The sequence below is a fragment of the Carcharhinus amblyrhynchos genome, chromosome 25 (genome assembly GCF_965287045.1).
Source record: "Carcharhinus amblyrhynchos chromosome 25, sCarAmb.v2.hapA, whole genome shotgun sequence".
NCBI lineage: Eukaryota > Metazoa > Chordata > Chondrichthyes > Carcharhiniformes > Carcharhinidae > Carcharhinus > Carcharhinus amblyrhynchos.
This window is the reverse complement of record NC_137348.1, coordinates 21,316,374-21,336,010: the sequence shown is the minus strand read 5'-3', so window position 1 is coordinate 21,336,010 and position 19,637 is coordinate 21,316,374. Positions and strand designations below refer to the sequence as shown.

The following is a 19,637-nucleotide window of genomic DNA, read 5'->3' as shown; positions in this document are numbered from 1 at the left end:
TTTGTTCTAATACGTCCTTATGGGGCTTGGTATCAAATTTTATTTGATAATGACTCCTGTGAAGTGCCTTGGAGTGCTTCACTGTGTTAAAGATGCTGTACAAATACAAGTTATTGTTGCTATTGCCTCAAGTCATAGTGGCGATGTCACTGGGCTAGTAACCCGGAGTCTCAGGCTCTAAGCACGTGGATTCAAATCCCACCACAGCAGGCAGAATTCAAATTCAATTTTAAAAAAACAGATGCAGAATTGAAAGCTAATCCCAGGTAATGATGACCTTGAAACTATATTCAATTGTCGTAAAAGCCTATTTGCATCACGGAGGAAATCCATTGCCCTTAACCAGTTTGGTCTACATGTGATTCCAGACCCACTGTAAGATGGTTCACTCTTAACTGTCCTTTGAAAAAGTCTAACCAGCTACTCATTTCAAGGGCTATTTGGGATGGGCAACAAATGCTGGCTTTGCCAGCAATGCCTGTCTCCAATGAATATATAAAACAAAATGTACCCTGCTTTTCAAATCTGTCAGTTTGATAGAATCATAGAATCTCTGCAGTGCAGAAGAAGGCTATGCAGCCCATTGAGCCTGCACTGACCATAATCTCACCCAGGCCCAATCCTCGTAACCCCACATATTTAGCCTACTCATAGCCTTGACACTAAGGGACAATTTAACATGGCAATCCACCTGACCTACACATTTTTGGACTGTGGGAGAAAACCAGAGCATTCAGAAGAAACTCACATAAACACAGGGAGAAGGTACAAACTCCACGAAGAAAGTGGCCTGAGGCCAGAATTGAAATTAAAGTCAAAGTTTATTTATTAGTCACAAATAGACTTACATTAACACTGCGATTAAGTTATTGTGAAAATCCCCTTGTTGCCACATTAGTGCCTGTTCGGGTACACTGAGGGAGAAATTATCATGGCCAATTCACCTAATCTGCACATCTTTAGACTGTGGGAGGAAACCAGAGCACCCGGAGGAAACCCATACAAACACGAGGAGAATGTGCAAACTCCACACAGAAAATGACCCAAGCCAGGAATTGAACCCAGGTCCCTGGTGCTGTGAGGTAACAGTGCTAAGCACCAAGACATCCTTAGTCTAGAATGTTTAACTGGAATTTGTGGAAAGAAAAAGACACTCCAAGCGACTATCGAGTTTTAACACTGCAGTCATGAGCTACTTATTATTTTGTACCGGAAAAGGGGCTAGAATAGTGCCTGCCTCATATCTATTATTATTCACTTGTTCATCTACTGTTCAGTAAATGTAATAAGGTCTAGAGTTAATTTAGTGTCTTTCAAAGGCAAGAAGGATTCCTTGGAAGTAAAAGGTACAGCCAGTGGCTGAAGCAATTTAAAATTGCTCCTTTATTATCCCCGGTATGTTCTGATATTCTTATTGTACATAGGTTGCACAGTAAGTTTGAAGTTTCCCAAAGAAATTCAAACCATGTAAATCTATCCCATATTTTCACCTCTAAACCATTTCAGAAGCATATACTTTCCACAGGAACCATGTAAACCCACAGCTTAAGGCCTCAAAACATGAAGGGCTTTGAATTTTAGAAATTATTAGGGATTATGAGGTAAGTAAACAGAAGCATCATTTAACCATCTCACAGATAGAGTTTTGCAGTATTAAAATGGCTTTATTAAATGACTACACATTCTTCCTCTATTTTTAAACCAAATGACGCACTGATTTAGTCTTCCCCCCACCCCCTTGCAAATTGTTTTCTTGTGTTTCTTATTTTCCCCTTGTTTTGTGGGAAATATATTTGCAATTTCTTCAGCTGCGGAAGTCTTGATCCTATTGTCTCATTAATAAATCTTTCTTGCAATTTTCCCAGGGTTTGGATTTAGAAAACAGGTATAATATTTGCAGTGTAATTCTCACTGGGGATTACCGCTAGCAATCTGTGTGCTTTATGTAATCTCAGATTTTTCCTTATCAGCTTCATTTGAAATATTGTCTCGATGACTTTTGACAGACCTGTTCCTTCCCGTTCACATTTCACTTTACATTACCTTAATTCGTAGTTTATATTACCTGTTACCTGACAGTTATTTACCTTTTGTTCACAATTTATAGCACTTAGTTCCAATCATTTTATTACAATGCTTTGTAGGGGTTGGTGGTGGTGGTGTAGAGGTATTGTCACTAGACTAGTCAGTCAGCAAGCAGCTTTGGGGAATTGGGTTCTAATCCCACCAGAACACGTGATGATTTGATTTATTATTGTCACATGTATTAACATACAGTGAAAAGAATTGTTTCTTGTGCACTATACAGACAAAACATACTGTTTATAGAGAAGGAAATGAGACCGTGCAGAATGTAGTGTTTCAGTCATAGCTAGGGTATAGAGAAAGATCAACTTAATGCAAGGTAAGCCCATTGAAAAGTCTGACAGCAGCAGGGAAGAAGCTGTTTGATTGGTATGTGAGCTCAGACTTTTGTATCTTTTTCCTGATGGAAGAAGATGGAAGAGAGAATGTCCGGGGTGTGTGGTGTACTTAATTACGCTGGCTGCTTTGCCAAGGCAGCGGGAAGTGTAGACAGAGTCAATGGATGAGAGGCTGGTTTGCTTGATGGATTGGACTACATTCACGACCTTTTGTAGTTCTTTGCAATCTGAATCCAATAAAATTCTGGAATTAAAAGTCTAATGATGACCATCAAACCATTGTTGATTGTCGTAAAAACCCATCTGATTCACCAATGTCCTTTAGGGATGAAAATCTGCTGCCCTTACCTTGACTAGTGATTCCAGATCCACAGCACTTAAATGGCCTCTCAAGGGCAATTAGGGATGGGCAATAAAAGCTAGTCCAGCCTGCATGGCCCCATCTCATAAAATTTTTGAAAACTGTCGTACTGGCTTTAATTATTTTTTAAATTATATTTTAGAATTTTTAATTGTTATTTAAAGCTTGTTTCTGTGATCTGTTAAACACAGACAATCTTTAGTGCATGATGATAGAATTTCCAATCACCCACTATAATTTTGCTGGTGGAAGCTTGGTGGAACCCCTGGAGAAATGGAAGAACCTGATTCAGAATTCCAGTGATTCTAAAATTCCGCCTGAAAGCATTACATTGAAAAACTTTCACTCTTCCTAGCTCTTCAATAATGATAATCGAAGATAAGTTCCAAATATCTGCATGGGTATTTGCTGGCATTTAGCTTATTGAATTTGCTTTTTTTGGAATTTAAAGTGTAAAATGAGGTTTAGTGTTAGATATTATTTTGGTCTTTCTTTGGTAACTTGGCAGAGCAAGACAAAGCCAGTAGCTGAGATAACCTAAGAAGACTTCTCTGTTTTTCCCAGTGTGCCTCATAACAGGTCTGAATAATGGAGCTATAGGTTACAGGGAAACCCAGGTTGTTTCTCTGGAAAGAAGGTGCAAGATGTTCACACTAGGAGACAATGACAGCAGCATTTCTGTTTACAGTGGCTAGACTGCTCATCTCCAAAGTCCCAGAAAGCTGTTGAGAAAGTTGAGTTGTAAGGAGTTATGCTTTAAACTGTTCATTTACTTTGAAGGTAAATGAAACTTTTTGTCTTAATAATGTATCAACATTTCTACCTGGATACTAAGCCCATGTGATTCACGGTGCCATGAAATCACATTGCCATGGAGATGGACTTTGAGAGGGGAGAAGTTCCTAAGGTATACCTGCAACTCTAAAACACCAACAGTGTGCCAGGATCTTGAAAAGATTGAGCACCTAGAGGACAATAGTCTCTTTGGTCGTCACGCAGGAATATATGTGGAAGCTTGTGCTCAGACTGAGAAGGCCAAACTAGTGAGAATTTGAAATTAAGCTGAAATATTTGCTTTGATTTTTCTAAAAGGAAAATCAGCAAGAAAAATATTCACCATGAAAGGCGAATCTGGGGTAAAAATTAGCAGGCTGGAGAAACAGACCCTCAGAAACCAAGAATCTCTTTGGATGGGATCTGGGAAACTTCAAGTTATATTTAAGGGACAGCATGAAGTTAATCTGTTAAGTGATATTTTTTCATTGTGTCAAAAGTAAAGGGGGAAAGTTCTGTTCTGCTGTTCAAATTAATAGTTGCCTACAACAAGTGTTTAGTCAAAAGTGACTTTAGTCTATTTGTCACAGTAGAAGTTTTATAATGTAAAATCTAGTTGTGTTGTCCTTTTAGCTATTAACTGGAAGTTTTTTTCTAGTTATCAGTCCCTATGAGGATCATAATGCAAAAAAAATGCAGCCTACCTCTTCCATAGAGGAGGAGCTTCCTAATTTAAAGAGATTATGTGAAGAACATTACGGTTGGGATTTTCCATGCAATCTACCATGTGCAGCAAAGTCAGCCTGTCTTTGGGTGGTGGCAGGATCTTTTGCTCCCACAGTTGTCAACCGGATTTCCTGTTTAATGTGCCCCTCACTGCAGGGAATCCCAGGACAGGGTGTGCCTTGAGCAGAACCAAAAGGTCCAGCTGACGTAGACAGCAGGGGAATTCCAGCCCATGTGAGCAAAGTTGGGCTCTATAACTGCATTCTCTAAATGATTTACTGCTACATTTCAGGATATTTTGACAATTTTCTTTTACAGAAAGGATTTGATTTGATTTGATTTGATTTATTATTGCCACATGTATTAGTGTACAGTGAAAAGTATTGTTTCTTGTGTACTATATAGACAAAGCATACTGTTCATAGAGAAGGAATGGAGAGAGTGCAGAATGTAGTGTTACAGTCATAGCTCGGGTGTAGAGAAAGATCAACTTAATGCAGGGTAAGTCCGTTCAAAAGTCTGATGGGGCAGAGAAGAGGCTGTAAGAGAATAAACTAAAGCATTGTTAGAGAGTTTAAATGAGTTAGAGTGAAGTTTTACAAGCATAGAATGAGAGTAAAAGTTAGAATTAGAAGGTATGCTGAGCACAGCTTGCAAGAAGCCGCCTCACTCCGGCGCCATCTTGGAAGATTTGAATTTGAGAACCATGAAGCAAAAGTGATTGTGCACAAGATGAAAAAGGCTCCAGGAATTGGGAGTTGGCTAAACTAGGTGGAAATTGTTCTATGCAGAGATTAAACAATAAACCATTTGTAAACTTATCTGGGTAATTGAAAAGACACCTCACAATCATTGTATCATCAGAGACTTTGCTTGATGTCTGTTAAGAGGAACGTAAAGAGAGGGTGAAGCTTTTGCAGGAGGGAATCCATTAATTCAGTGAAGATGCAGAAAGATAAGGCAAGAAAAAGACAGGAGGTTTCAGGGAGCAGAAATTCTGGTTAGACTAGAATAGATGACACTTTCCACTTAACTTCAATAGCTTAACCATTGTAGGGAAGTAGAAAAGTGTACACTATTTTGTAGTACAATGCAGAGGCCAGTTATATTGATTGAAAAATGTCAATAAAGTCTTCTGCATCTTCACCTCATAGGAAATAAACAGCTGAATGTTTTTTGTAATTTCACTGAATGCTATTTCTGGAATGTGGCATTATCAACTCTCCTACTGTTGTGTAAGGAGGTGGGAGGGAGGGGAAACAACAGAGGAACAACACATAATTGGAAAATAAAGCATACAGTTACAAAAGTAAATGGCTTCCATTTAATTGTTAAATCAAAGATTGAAGTCTAGCTGGTCCATCAAATTTGCCCCAGAGCATGATAACACAAGGTCCTAAACAGACCCTCTCTCTCTGACAACCAGTCTATCCCTGCTGTTAAATGGTTTAACCTGTGTCTTCTCAATCTCTTGAATTGAAATCATCTATCTTTAGGCATGACCAGCTGGGAATCAGTTGGCATGCTGTCTGACTATGGGGGCGGCACAGTGTCACAGTGGTTAGTGTTGCTGCCTCACAGTACCAGGGACTTTGGCTCAATTCTGGTCTCGGGTCACAGCCTGTGTGGAGTTTATACATTCTTCCCGTGTCTGCATGGGTTTCCTTTGTGTGTTCCAGCTTCCTTCCGAAGGTGTGTGGGTTAGGTGGATTGGCCGTGCTAAATTAACCCTAGTGTCAGGGGGATTAGCAGGGTAAATATGTGGCATTATGGGAATAGGGTCTCGGTGGGATTATGGTAATAGGGCCTGGGTGGGATTGTGGGAATAGGGCCTGGGTGGGATTGTGGGAATAGGGCCTGGGTGGGATTGTGGGAATAGGGCCTGGGTGGGATTGTGGGAATAGGGCCTGGGTGGGATTGTGGGAATAGGGCCTGGGTGGGACTGTGGTCGGTGCAGACTTGATGGACCAAATGGTCTCCTTCTGCTCTATAGGGATTTTATGATTCTACGATATTTGGCCTTTAATTATGTTGAAAACTCCCAGTTGGGGACAACTAAATCTGTGCTGCTGTAGAGTAAATTATTTGCAATTTTATACTTTAGTTGGATGCGTAAAATTGTTATTTGTGTTTTTGATGAGGTGAGGCGCCGGAGTTCAGCTCTCCAGGACACTATATTTCACTATCTGTCAGTAACTGAGGGAGATTCCAGCACAGTGGACAGATGTGCCCTCTCTGCCTGATGCCTATTTCTGCCAGATTCCCTCTGGCACTGCCACAAGATGTGAAATGGATCTGGGGGTGAGAAAAAAAATCTGATTCCAAAACACCAGGCTTTGGATAACTGAACCACAGACAGCAATTAAATTGAACGGCAGGATGACAGGGCTTGAAGCTAGACTGTGTGCTGGCAAATTCTTATTCTTGTGCATTGTGGCAATGCAGCTTGTGATTTTCTTGCAGGCTTGTTCCTCAATAACCAAATGAATATTAATGAATAACTTGATGAATCTGTATTGTGGGGAGAGATGGTAGCGCAAAATTGGAAATACAGATGTAATTACTTCCACTACTCTGTGCAAACAGTACAGTTCATAAAATGCAAAAATGTACATAAATATATTTATAACCAGCTGCTCCATTTCACTAATATATCATAATGCATTGGTAAAGAATTTAAATGAAATAAAGTTGTTTGAAAAGTGGGATAAGCTGATCATAAATCACGTAATTCCCCTGAATCTTAGGTTACACAGCAACCTTTCTGTGGATTATATCATTTTCAAAGTCAACTGTGCGCCCATTGATATACAAGGCTGAATTTTTTCAGCTCCCTCCCTCTGCTCACATGTGGAAACTAATCCCACCTTGGTTAGAAGCGGGACCAAGGAAAGCGTATTTCTAGCGGCAGGCAATTAGGAGGCTGCTACCACGGCCCCTGTCCAGTTAACATGCAGCCAAAGCAGTGGGCTGGCAGCTCAACAGGGCCACCACTGGCAGTGCATCTTGCTGAGACCATGGCTCCATGGAAAGAGCACCTCAGTAAAGGGGTGTGCACAATGGCAAGTGAATTGGATTGGGGGCATGGAAGCCAGGATCCGGTGCTTGGAAGACTCGTAGAACTCTGGTGGTGCCATTTCCTTCTCTGTGGGCCATGGAATATCCATAAACGTGCCCCCACCTCCTGGGATCCCACTGGGAAACAGTCAGGTTTTACCCGGTAGTCTTCCTAGATGGCAGCAGACCTCCCAACATGGCTTTTTTGAACAGTAAAGGAATAAAGGGTTATGGTGAATGGACAGGTAAGTGGAGCTGAGTCTACAAAAAAGTCAGCCATGATCTTATTGAATGGCAGAGCAAACTTGAGGGGCCAGATGGCTGACACCTGTGCCAGAAAAATTCATCACAGGCTTTAAAATGGAATCTATGGACAACCCAGTGACATTTGGTTTAAAGTCATAACTCTTGACGTGTGAAAGAGAAAATAACTATTTTGCAGTTGCAATAATTTTGAACATTTCTGTACAATAGACTGTGTAGCACAAGTATTGAGTATTTTTGGATTTCTTTTTATTTGATTTATTATTGTCACATGTATTAGTATACAAGACTGTTTCTTGCGCGCTATACAGACAAAGCATACCATTCATACAGAAGGAAAGGAGAGAGTGCAGAATGTAATGTTACAGTCATAGTTAAAGAGAAAGATCAACTTAATGCTAGGTACGTCTATTCAAAAGTCTGATGGTAGCAAGGAAGAAGCTGTTCTTGAGTCAGGTGGTATGTGACCTCAGACTTTTGTATCTTTTTCCCGCCGGAAGAAGGTGGAAGAGAGAATGTTTGGGGTCCTTAATTATGCTGGCTGCTTTTCTGAGGCAGCAGGAACATATGACCTGGACAGAACACAGAGAAGAAAATAGAGAAGAAAGTAACAGAATCCAATGGGATTTCCTCCCATTGAAATGAAGAGAAATCTACAGATTCTAAAAGAATGTATAGTTCTTTCTGCAAGACATTCCTTTCTGTACTCCACGTAGGTGACACTAACACCCTGGCTGTGAAGATAATAATCAACCCCAATCAATCCATTCAAGGGAAAAAATGCCATTTTAATGCATCTCCACCTCCTTTTTGATCTGCTAGATATTTAAAATACAGAGCCAAAAGAAAGATAATTAAATTCATTTGACTGGTCAGTGTGATGAAGTGGAAAGGACTGTGAGGCTTCACATTGGATTGTGGAGTGTAGCTACAGCCATGACACATCCATGTCAATGAAATCTGATTCAAGAACACACTCAATTTGTCATTGCTCTTTGCTAGTCTAGTTATCAATTTTGTAATTTATAATAAATGCGGAAACTATTTTTGGTAAATGTACATCTTATGATTGTTGCTTCTCTGGCAACAGTTAAAATAAGTAGCACTGTATTCCTAAAGAGGGGCCTTTTTGTTGATGGAATGCACAGACTGAGCTAGGATATAACAACACATTCTTAGTTGCATTCCTGGGCAGATGCAACACTGGTTTATATTTGTCACAGATACAGGATAATGGAATTGTATTCAAAGCCTCAATCTGGAAAAGATCTAATGGATGGAGGACTTCACTTAAAGAAGGAGCAGCATTCCAAGAGCTTGTGATTTCAAATAAATCAGTTGGACTATAACCTGGTGTTGTGTGACCTCTCATCTTGTCTACTCTAGTCCAACACTGGCATCTCCACATCATTGTTGATTTATGGGCACCCCTCCCTGTGGAGTCCTGTAGGGATGCTGGAATCACAAGGGCCCCTTCATGTACCAGCCGTCCCTGGCTGGATCAAGTTGGAAACAGACCTCACAATACCTGGGACAATGAGAAACAACTATATATGTGCATGTTTGCACTCATACAGTGACTTTGGCCGAAATCTTGCTGCTGTTGACGCTGGTGGGATCTTACAGTCCCACTGATGGTGCACCCCTGCCATGGGCTTCCCAGCAGTGAGAGGTGCGTTCAACAGGCAACCCGTGGACAATGGCATGACCGTAAGATCACACTGTCAGTGAGTGGCGTGCTGCATCCCGCCGCCACCAAACACAGAGAGGGAGTAAAATCCCCCCCTTTGTTTCAAACAGTGATACTTTTCCAAATCATTGGGAAACCTCACTGACAGATAGGTGGAGCAATTGAACCGACTAACAGGTAGTCAACATGCCTACATGTGACTTCAGCAGTAACTTTGTATTACTATTGTAATGCAGCAATTTCATTAACTACAGTAAAAAGCATCACTTAGAATAGATTTCAAAGCGCAAGGAGGCAATGTGCCATCTCACTTCCCGCACATCAGAATCTCCAACAGAATTGAGCTGCCATGGATATTAAGTGAGCCATTTGCTATTTCCCTCTTTGGGTTAAAGATCATTCGAAACGTATTATGAAAACGAATTGCCTTTTCAGGATAATTGAATCAAGCTGATTTTTAGAAAAACAGTGTTTCTGCAAATTGAAATATTCCCAAGTAACTGATCATTTCACAATAAGGTTAAGGATATGGACAAGTACAGATATGATTCCAGTTATCTTCTATGTCCTTGTATGGCAGTAATGAGACCACGGAGCTGCAGATTGTGCATTACTGTAGAATAAAATACACAATTACCGCACAGAATAATATAATACTATTCCCTTGTGATACTGTAGAACATCCCCTGATGAAAAGTGCACAGTTTGGGTCTAAATAACTTGAAAAACTTTTACCTTCACTGGGCTACTATTTTTCACACTGGGATTACTGATTCAAACTGCAGGTTTGCGTGAGGATGAAGAATTTCATTTCATTCACTAAGACCTCGAGTTCTTATCTATGTGCCTAATTAGTCAGGTTAAAAATGTAAAGTTTTCCCCATTATTCATTTATGTGAAATAATCAATCACTAGACAAAATGCACTTTTAAGCACTTTTTTTGATTTAACATTAATTACAAAGTGTTGACAAAAAAAACTGTTTTATAAGTGGTTTATACTGATGGACAATACTGATATTCACTGATTTAAATCAACATGACATCATTTGGAGTCTCATTTGAGAATTTGTAGATTCCTTGCCGATTTACATTTTTGGAGAGTCTTTTACAAATTGTAGTTTGTATTCAAAAATAATTATCTTTCACTTTGCAAGCTGTAAACAGCATAGGGGAGTCAGCACTTTGCATGGTTAATGATGCTTTATATAGTAATTTTTCATTGTGACTGCATGTAGATGCCATAAGTTAAAAGTTTCAAAAAACTGCTTACGCTACAATTGGTTGTCATTCTCTTCTCATCTCATGTATCTTCATGCTGGAGACGATGAGTTGGTATCTCTGTCCTTTGTCCCCAAGAGGGTGGGCATTGGTCCCTCTTGTTGTATTCCTTACTAAGGAATTCAGTTAGCTCTATTCCCAATAAAATCATGAATCATAGAACCCCTGCCATGCAGGAGGTGGCAATTCGGCCCATTGAGCCTGCACCTTCAACAATCTCACCCAGGCCCGATGCCATAACCCTCTATATTTATCCTGCTAACTCCTCTGACACTGGTGGGCAATTTCACATGGCTAGTCAACTTAACCACACGTTTTTGGAGCATGGGAGGAAACTGGAGCACCCGCAGCAAACCCACACAGACATGGGGAGAATGTGAAAACTCCACGCAGTCACCCAAAGATGGAATTGAACCCAGATTCCTGGTGCTTTGAGACAAAGTACTAACCACTGTGCCACCATGCCACCCTGGTTCCCAAGTAGCTCATATTGTTCACAATACTATGTCAGAAAGTTGTGCTCCCATGAGTGGATGATGGAGGCAAATGTTCCCATTTCATTGATGCCAAATGTAATGTGACAGAATAATTTGTTATAGGTTTAACTATATCTTCCTTTTTTTTAGTTACGAGAATTGGTGATCATGTGCATCAATCCTGAGCCAGATCTTCGACCCGATGTTAGTTATATGCATCAAATAGCTAAGCAGATGCACGGATGGACATCAAGCACCTGAACACCTTAAACTGTACAGAAAGCTACAAATGAACAATTATGTCACACTCCTGCTTGAATATTGTTTAAGCAAAAGCAAAAGAAGCAGAACAGTGAAGATCTCAAGAAAGTAGCATCATTAGTGGAATATGGTTGAGCCATTTGGAATTAAACAGCACTGTAAGGACTGATACTGTTAGAGTAGATATTAGCAACTGTAGAATGGTTAAGCTCCGTCATTTGGTCAAGTGAAGAAGGAATGATATATTCTCCATGGTTCCGTGTTACTTTAGAAAAATATATTTATGTATGTACTTCCTAATTTCATACACTTATTTCTGTCTATAAAGTAAGATAGAGAATCCAAGATACAAAAGAATAAGCGCTTAAGCTAAACAAAATTCAGTGCACACAAAGTTTTTGATATATTGTCTGGACATGGCACGATAAAAATTACAGATACAATTTGCTTAAATGGACAAAAACAGCAAGACAACCTTAGTTTTATTAGAAAAATAAGTGATCTATAAAAAAAATCTGAATAAAAATTGATAGTTGTGCTACCATGTTAACTTAGAAAGAAACAAATGGACTTCACTTTTTGCATATATTTAGCATACTTCAACCATGCTGACCCGCAAAATATACTGTCTTTGAAGGCAAGTACTCAAATAATAGCATGTAATCGAAACCCAACTCCTATTTTGTCTTGTTGGGATTTGACACTATTTACCCAGACTTTACCAACAGCGACAAATAATATTTTAACAGTGATCAACCTATTGGCTTCTTAAATTTTCTATATGCTCAGCTTTCAACTCTTTAGTTAGACACCCTAAACTTTTTGCCCAGGAAGATAATTAGCATTTAGTTATTGTAAAGGATTGGAAACCTATGTGCTTTTATTGCAGCCAAAGAAAGCAGCATCTCGAAAACATGCTTCAGTATTTTTTATTAATCCACTTCCCTTCTCTGAGCTGTAACCTGACTTTTTTTAAATCATCACCTGTTACCCACCTTAGTTAAGATTACAGGACAATTCCAGTTTAATTTTTGTAGACAAAATCCAGGGTGTGTTTCCTTGTTTATACTATAATGATGTTGTTTCTTTCTCCAAATATGAATGTTGGAACAGGATTTGCCATTCAGGCTTCTCTGCTTTTCTCGGCTTAGCAAAGTGCCCGTCCATTTTTCCTTCTTTGTCATGTCTAAGCTAGTTCACTTCTGTCACCAGCTGTTGTAGAATACTTTGCAATTATTTTTGTCATACTTTTACATACAATTTTTTAATAAAAAAACATCATTTTTTTAGAAGTGCAGCTTTAGGATGGACAATCCTCAGTGAGGAAATGTTGCAGAGCTATTTCTCGGGCATAGTTGAAAGGATAAAATAACATTCAAATTGTGTCTAAAGACCCAGGGAAAGCTGCATCAGATAAGGCAGAGCATGTATAAAATGGTCTGGATTTTGCTGTTGTAATGACAGTGAAATTGTCAGTGTTTGCTGTTGTTGCAACTGTGAAACTGACAGCAACTTCTGGCATCTGCCCAGGTGCAATTAAACGCAGAAACCCCAGGTGGTTCTTTCAATGATTCCATGCTCTTCTTTCAGGTGAAGTGTTAAAGACCCCATAGACAGCAATCTTTAGAAATCACTGAACTGATGAAAAATTCCTCCATTAAATTTTAATATTACTGTTAAAAGATCCTGAAAAGGTTGTTCCTTGTTAATGAGTTATCACTGTCTTTTTAATGGTGTTCTAAATTACAACTTCTGAAGAACATTTGATCCTGGAAAATCAATTTTATAATTGTGTTGTCAATTTTTTCCATTATGATAAAAGTTCCATTTTCTTTAGTAATTGTTTATATTATTTCAGCTTCTGATGACATGTCTTGACCTTTACTTTGCTGTCTGTAAAATTCACATAAAGTGAAAGGTCCATTTTACTTCTCGGTTTGCTGTCTGTGAGAATTCTTTACTGTAATTGGCTGCTTACCCTGCTTGATGACACTTTATTGTTGGAAGCCTGGAGATGTCTTTGACTTAGTTCCAGGTTCAAATTAAAATCAACAAAGGTGAAATCCATGTCAGAGGTCACTAGAAAGTGGGCAGCCCCCATTGAGTTCAGTGACAAGTGCCCCCAAAATCCAGGCCAAAAATGGATGATTCAACATTGATTAGTTTGAAGCAATTGTTTGCAACAATTTGGACAGTTCATTCACTGTGAAAATCTTGTAAAATGTGAACATTTCCTATGTAATCAAGATCATTTTTGAAGTTAAAGAATATTTTTAAGAATAACTCATATGACTCACAGAAAAAGTAATGCTTGAACGTGACAGATATTTGAATGTCTGTTCTCCCTATGCTTCATTCAGTACTTACCAGTACTAGTCCTACACAGCAGGGAATTGCAAACCATTGTTAATGATTAATGCTCGACAATACACAGGTAAAGCAGAAGGACTTCTAGGTCAGCATTCTTGCTGTTTCCAGTAGGAGTTGTATCTTCCAGCCAGTGTAGCCAGAATCAGCACCTTTATACAATGCCTGTGTTTAAGCAGTCCATTATTTGTGTGTGTACTGGATTATGCTTTGGACTGAACATTGCATTAATTAAAGTTATGCAGGCTAATATAGAAACACTGTGTACACTGCAAAGCAATGCTATTAGACATGTTCAAGAGCATGGTTGCTTAAAGCAAGGGACAAAATTGAACTAATACCTATTGATTTTATCATTAGTTCAAAACTGCATAATGTTTTTTTTAATTATGTGCTTGCAAAATTCTGTAAAATAATTGCCTGCCATTAAATCATAATGATTTGCAGCAAACTAACAGAATAAAAATGCCTTTGATAACTTAGGGGCTTAGATTTTTCTGATTGAAATTTACTGTTCTATTATTTTCATGTTGTAAATTGGTTTCAAGATTATTTGCGTTATTGCTGGCAGTTCTATTGAAGGTATCGGGAGTTGGCTAGCTCAGTTGTTTGGATGGCTGGTTCGTGATGTGTTCAGTAGTGTTCAATACCCATATTGGCCTGCTCAACCTCGCCCTTCGCCCTGAGATGTGGTGACCTTTAGGTTACATCACCACCAGTCAGCTGTCCCTCAAAGGGAAGGGCAGCCTATGGTCTTCTGGGACTGTGGTGACATTCATTGAAGTTATTAGTATGAAACAGAGCCCAATGCCTCAATAAAGCTCTCAACGTATTTCGTTCATGAAGCAAATTATTATCTCAGCTCAGTGCTTAGCGGCACAGTTAAAAGAACTAAGTAACAGCAATGAGTAACCCATGGTTAGAAAAAAGTAACCCAAACTCTATCCTCTTCCGTGGATAGGTTTATGGACGAAAAGGGATTGGTTTAGGTTAGTGGGTCATTGTTTTTTAACTGGTCGGCGCAACATCGTGGGCCGAAGGGCCTGTTCTGCGCTGTAATGTTCTATGTTCTATGTTCTAAATTCATGCTCGAGTTTTACGTTCTACTTTGGCATGGTCCCACAGGAAGTGAGAAAGACATCAAAAGAATTCTCCTGGAACAGGCCAGAGGCTGGGAATTTTGCAACGAATGACTCATATCCGGACTTCCTAAACCTCCCTGCCACCTACAAGACACATGACAGAAGTGTGAAGGGGCAGCCTGCACTTGCTTGGATGAGTTCAGCAGCAAAAACATGCAAGCAGCTTGATGCTGTCCAGAACAAAGCAGGCTGCTTATCTGGCACCCTATCCAGCTACTTAAAAATTTAACTCCCTCCATTACTGGTGCAGCAAACTGCAGGATACAAACAACACAGATCTCACACCTGCTTTGCAAAATAATCCAGCAACCCTGGTACACAATGAGCGCTTTTCTTCTGTACAAAAGTCAGTTATACAACTAAACACTTATATATTTATTGTTGTTTTACTTGATGCAAAATTTGCTGCTACTTTTGAGCAACAATAGGCAAGCAACGATATTATCCTCAACAAGCATAAGACATCATGGAACCATTATGTACAGAAGGAAGTCATTCGGCTGAAGTCCATGTTGGTTCTCTGTAAGAAAAATCTGGTCTGTCCAATTCCCCCGCTCTATCCCTGTGTCACAGTCCATGGCAGACTTGAAGTAAACCACATCAGTAATGATGGATAGCACAGCAAAATAAACAGTGTGCAGAATGATTTCATCCTACTAAACTCATCTGCATCATCATTTTTTTAATTGGAAAAGGTAACCTCTTCCCCCTACCACCTTCACAAATAGCCAACAATAACATCAATTCAAAAGGCTGAGTGCCCACATGAGGCCTAGCTGTCTGGGGTGGCATGGAAGCACAGTAGTTAGCACTGCTGCTTCACAGTGCCAGAGACCTGGGTTTGATTTCTATCTTGGGTCACTGTCTGTATGCACATTCTCCATGTGTCTGTGTGGGTTTGCTCTGGTTTCCTCCTACATTCTGAAAGACCTGCTTGTTAAGTACATTGACCTGGACTGTGGCAACTAGGGGAATTTCACAATAACTTCATTGCAGTGTTAATCATGTAAGCTAATAAATAAACTTTAATCAGAAAAGCACATTTAAAGCTTGAGGTACAAGGAGAACCCAATATATTATTAGCCTGAACTGTATATAACATACATAATATATTATTTATTATATATAATATATTACTAATTATTATATCATCATTATAATAAATTAATAATTAATAATATATTATTAGGCTGAACACATTAGGGGGAGAATCAAACCAGATCCCAGTTACTATGGTGTTGTTTTGGAGGTGGAAGCTAGCAAACCTCCTTCTCTTCACCATCTCTTCCCTGCCATACTGTGCAATGTTGTTCTGAATCACACTGAGCTGGAAGCTTTCTGGTCTGCTCAATTACTTAGTAATGCTGAGCTTGGGCAGCAGCAGTGAACATAAGAAATAGGAGCAGGAGTAGGCCATCTAGCCTTTTGAGCCTGCCCCGCCATTCAATAAGATCATGGCTGATCTGTCGTGGCTCAGTTCCACATTCCCGCCCTCTCCCCATAACCCTTAATCCCCTTGCCTACCAAAAACCTATCTACCCCCATCTTAAATATATTTAGCGAGGTAGCCTCCACCACTTCAAAAGGCAGAGAATTCCAGAGATTCACCACCCTTTGAGTGAAGAAGTTCCTCCTCAACTCTGTTCTAAGCTGCGCGCCCCCCCCACCGCCTTTCCCGCCACGCCCCCCCCCCCCCCCCCACCCCCCTCCAGAATCTTGAGGCTGTGCCCTCTAGTCCTACTGTCCTTTCTGAGCGGGAAGAGCCTCTCCACCTCTATCCTATCCGTCATTTTATATGTCTCAATATCTCCAATTGATCTTGAAGCCCATTTCTTCTGATCTTAATACCAAAACCCAGGACTTGTACCAGGCTCAGAGACTGGCAAGTCTTTTTCATTCCATCTTTCTCACTTCAAAATCACATGACCTCCATTGACTGGGTCTCCTCCACTCTGCCACCCCCCCCAACTCACATCTTAACCACCAGTTCAAGGGGGAAAAAACTCGTTCAACCTCACAACCAGCTTTCAACCAACTCCAGGCAGTTCCAAACGAGGAAGGAAAGGCTCGAAAGGAAGGTTTTCTATCTCACTCTATACCATATTGGACTAAGTCACTGATTTTCCCTATCCTAATTCAGATGTAAGGAAGTTCTAACTCCCTCTATTTAATTGTTAAAAGCAGTGACTGGGTTATGTGTATGAATGTAAAAGCAATCAAAAATATTTACCAAGGTAAATTCTTAGATGCCAGCGACATAGAGAGTAACTTGCTCAGCCATATAGCAAACAATTTTCGACAGTGAGACTCAGCATCTAGACCATCTTTGCATTTAAGACAATTCCACTTGTTTCTGGACACAGCAGAATAGGAGGAACCTCAGATAAGAAGGACCAATTCCTGGGGGCTAGCAATGGGAAATTTACTTAATAATTCCAAGTTGAGACCCTCCTGAACTGTAGGATGCAGCAGCAACTCACCAAGGCTTCTCTGGCAGAACGTTCCAAACCAGCAACTGTCATTACCTCAAAGGACAGTGCAGGGCAAATTGGAAATGCCATCATCTCCAAGTTCCCTTCAAAGTCAGACATAATCTCTGCTTGGAACTACATTGCCTTGCCTTCAGCCTCCTCGCATCAAAATCCTCAAACTCGCTACCGAACTGCATCGTGGATGATCACATGGACTGCAGCATTTCAAGATGTTCCACCCACCACCTACTGAAATGGAGCTAAGACGAGACGAGAAACCTAACTGTTTGATTGTGGTGATTGTCCTTTTAAGGACAACAAAGCAGAAGAGGGTCACCTTATTTGAGGGACTAAATGGGACGAGAGTAGGTAATCACCTCAAAGGGTGGAACTCTTCTTTAGGCAGAAGGCATGGAGGGATTAGGGTAGGCTTTCTTAATGAATACACTTTGTGTTCCTGAAAAAGTCTGTAAGTGTACATCATTATAGTAACCCTTGCTAATATTGGGAATGAATTGGGCATTACCTAAGACCATGATGAATTTGTACCCATTCTGAACAAATTTGATCATCCAAGACACAAGGCAACTGCAGAACCTGAGATTATTTTTATGTAATAATGCCATATTTCTATTTTTCCAAATCAAAATTTGTGACACAGGTAAATGAAGTCAATCTGTGGTAAGCTAGCAAAAATCAGAATTTGAAAAGAAATTCACAATGTTATATCCTAAAAATTCTATTTTGGCACAGGCATGATAAGTCAACTGGCCTCTCTATGCTTTAAGATTCTATTCAAAATTGGGAGCAGATTAAGTTTATTTGTTAGTATCACAAATGGGATTACATTAACACTGCAATGAAGTTACTGCAAAAATCCACTAGTCACCACACTCTGCTGCCAGTTTGGATACACCTGAAGAGAATTTAGTATGGCCAATGTACCTAACCAGCACTTCTTTCAAACAGTGAGAGGAATCCCACGCAGTCACGAGGATTCTGCACAGAGATACCCAAGCTGGGAATCGAACCCAGGTCCCTGGCACTGTAAGGTAGCAGTGCTAACCACCGTGTAACTGTGTCGCCGGCAAAGCATGTTGAAAGAAAGAACTTGTATTTATATATGCACTTTTCATATTCTGAAACCTCTCCCAGTGGACAGTATGCTACTGGTGTCTCCCTACCCAGCTATTCCAAACCTGGCTCACTTGGTAACACTCTGGTCTTTACATCAGAGGGTTGTGCATCAGAGTCCCACTGCAGGAATTGAGCACAAAAATCAATGTTGGTCATTTAATATCGTACCGAAGATGTACTGCACTGTTAGAAATGGTGTCTTTTGAATAAAGACATTTAAACTGAGGTGCCAGCTGCCTTCTCAGGTAGATGTAATCATCCCTTGATCAACTTCACCAAAACAAATTATTGGCTCCTTATCATATTGCTGTTTGTGGGAATTTGCTGGGGACAAATTAGTTACCACAATTCCTACAGTACAACAGTGACTACACTTCACAAGTACATCATCGACTGCAAAATGCTTTGAAATGTTCAGTGGTCATAGAAGGTGCTATATAAATGCAAGCCTCTTTTCAAGGGATCCGATGCCAGTTTATTTCCAGCAGCATCCTCCAAGGTGCATCATTTTCTTTTGACAACTTATTTGCTGGGATAATACATTTATTTCCAGTTGGCTTTTCTCTTCTGGCTGCCTTTTTTCAAGCATTTTGTTTTGAGATTGCTGCATTGGTCTCAGTAGATCCTTCATCATTCTCCCCATAATCTGCAATGAAGCCTTAAGACTGGGAGGCGGTAATAGCTGCATTTGATATTGAAAATGTCAGGAGGGGGCAGCTTAATCTTCTAAGAGCTGAACAGAACTGGTATATTATTAAATTCTCACTCAAAGCAAATGTTAATTTAGGGAGTTCCATCTTCCAACTATCATGGAGACTACTTCCTTGAAGAATCCATTAGTCAGTTTAAATCAAGCTCCAACTGAGCTTTGGTGCTCTGTTTTGTGCCTCCTATGTGCTGGACTACCAATCTAACATGCTTTCTAAATCAGTAAGCATAGAATTCTGTATTGTGCAGCACCTTAGATTGATATCAGCTACCATGATGCTATGTTCTTACAAAGGGATGACATTTTGTATTTGTAGTTGAAAGTAAAGCATGGGAATGTGCCACACCTTGATTTATGTTTTCAATGGGCAAGGGAGATTACCTTGGCGTTAGGTTGCATTTCAAAGAACTCATATTTTGCATTCACTTATAACTCTTAGTTTCAAAGCTTACAATCATAATAATTAGTTGGCAATAATTAATTGAGACAGAATCCTTGG

The 19,637-nt window shown here is 39.9% G+C and overlaps 1 protein-coding gene across 8 annotated transcripts in view; it reads left to right on the top strand.

Annotated features, from left to right (window-relative positions):
• LOC145358248 (serine/threonine-protein kinase Nek6-like) overlaps nucleotides 1-14,180 on the top strand; it is a 263,723-nt gene extending 249,543 nt beyond the window's left edge. For all 8 annotated transcript variants that reach the window (XM_080212104.1, XM_080212102.1, XM_080212106.1 and 5 more), the window contains one exon: nucleotides 11,202-14,180. In XM_080212104.1, the coding sequence (XP_080068230.1) occupies nucleotides 11,202-11,312 (111 nt within the window). In that variant the 3' untranslated portion in view covers nucleotides 11,313-14,180. The remainder of the gene's footprint in view (nucleotides 1-11,201) is intronic.
• Nucleotides 14,181-19,637: the final 5,457 nt, after the last annotated feature.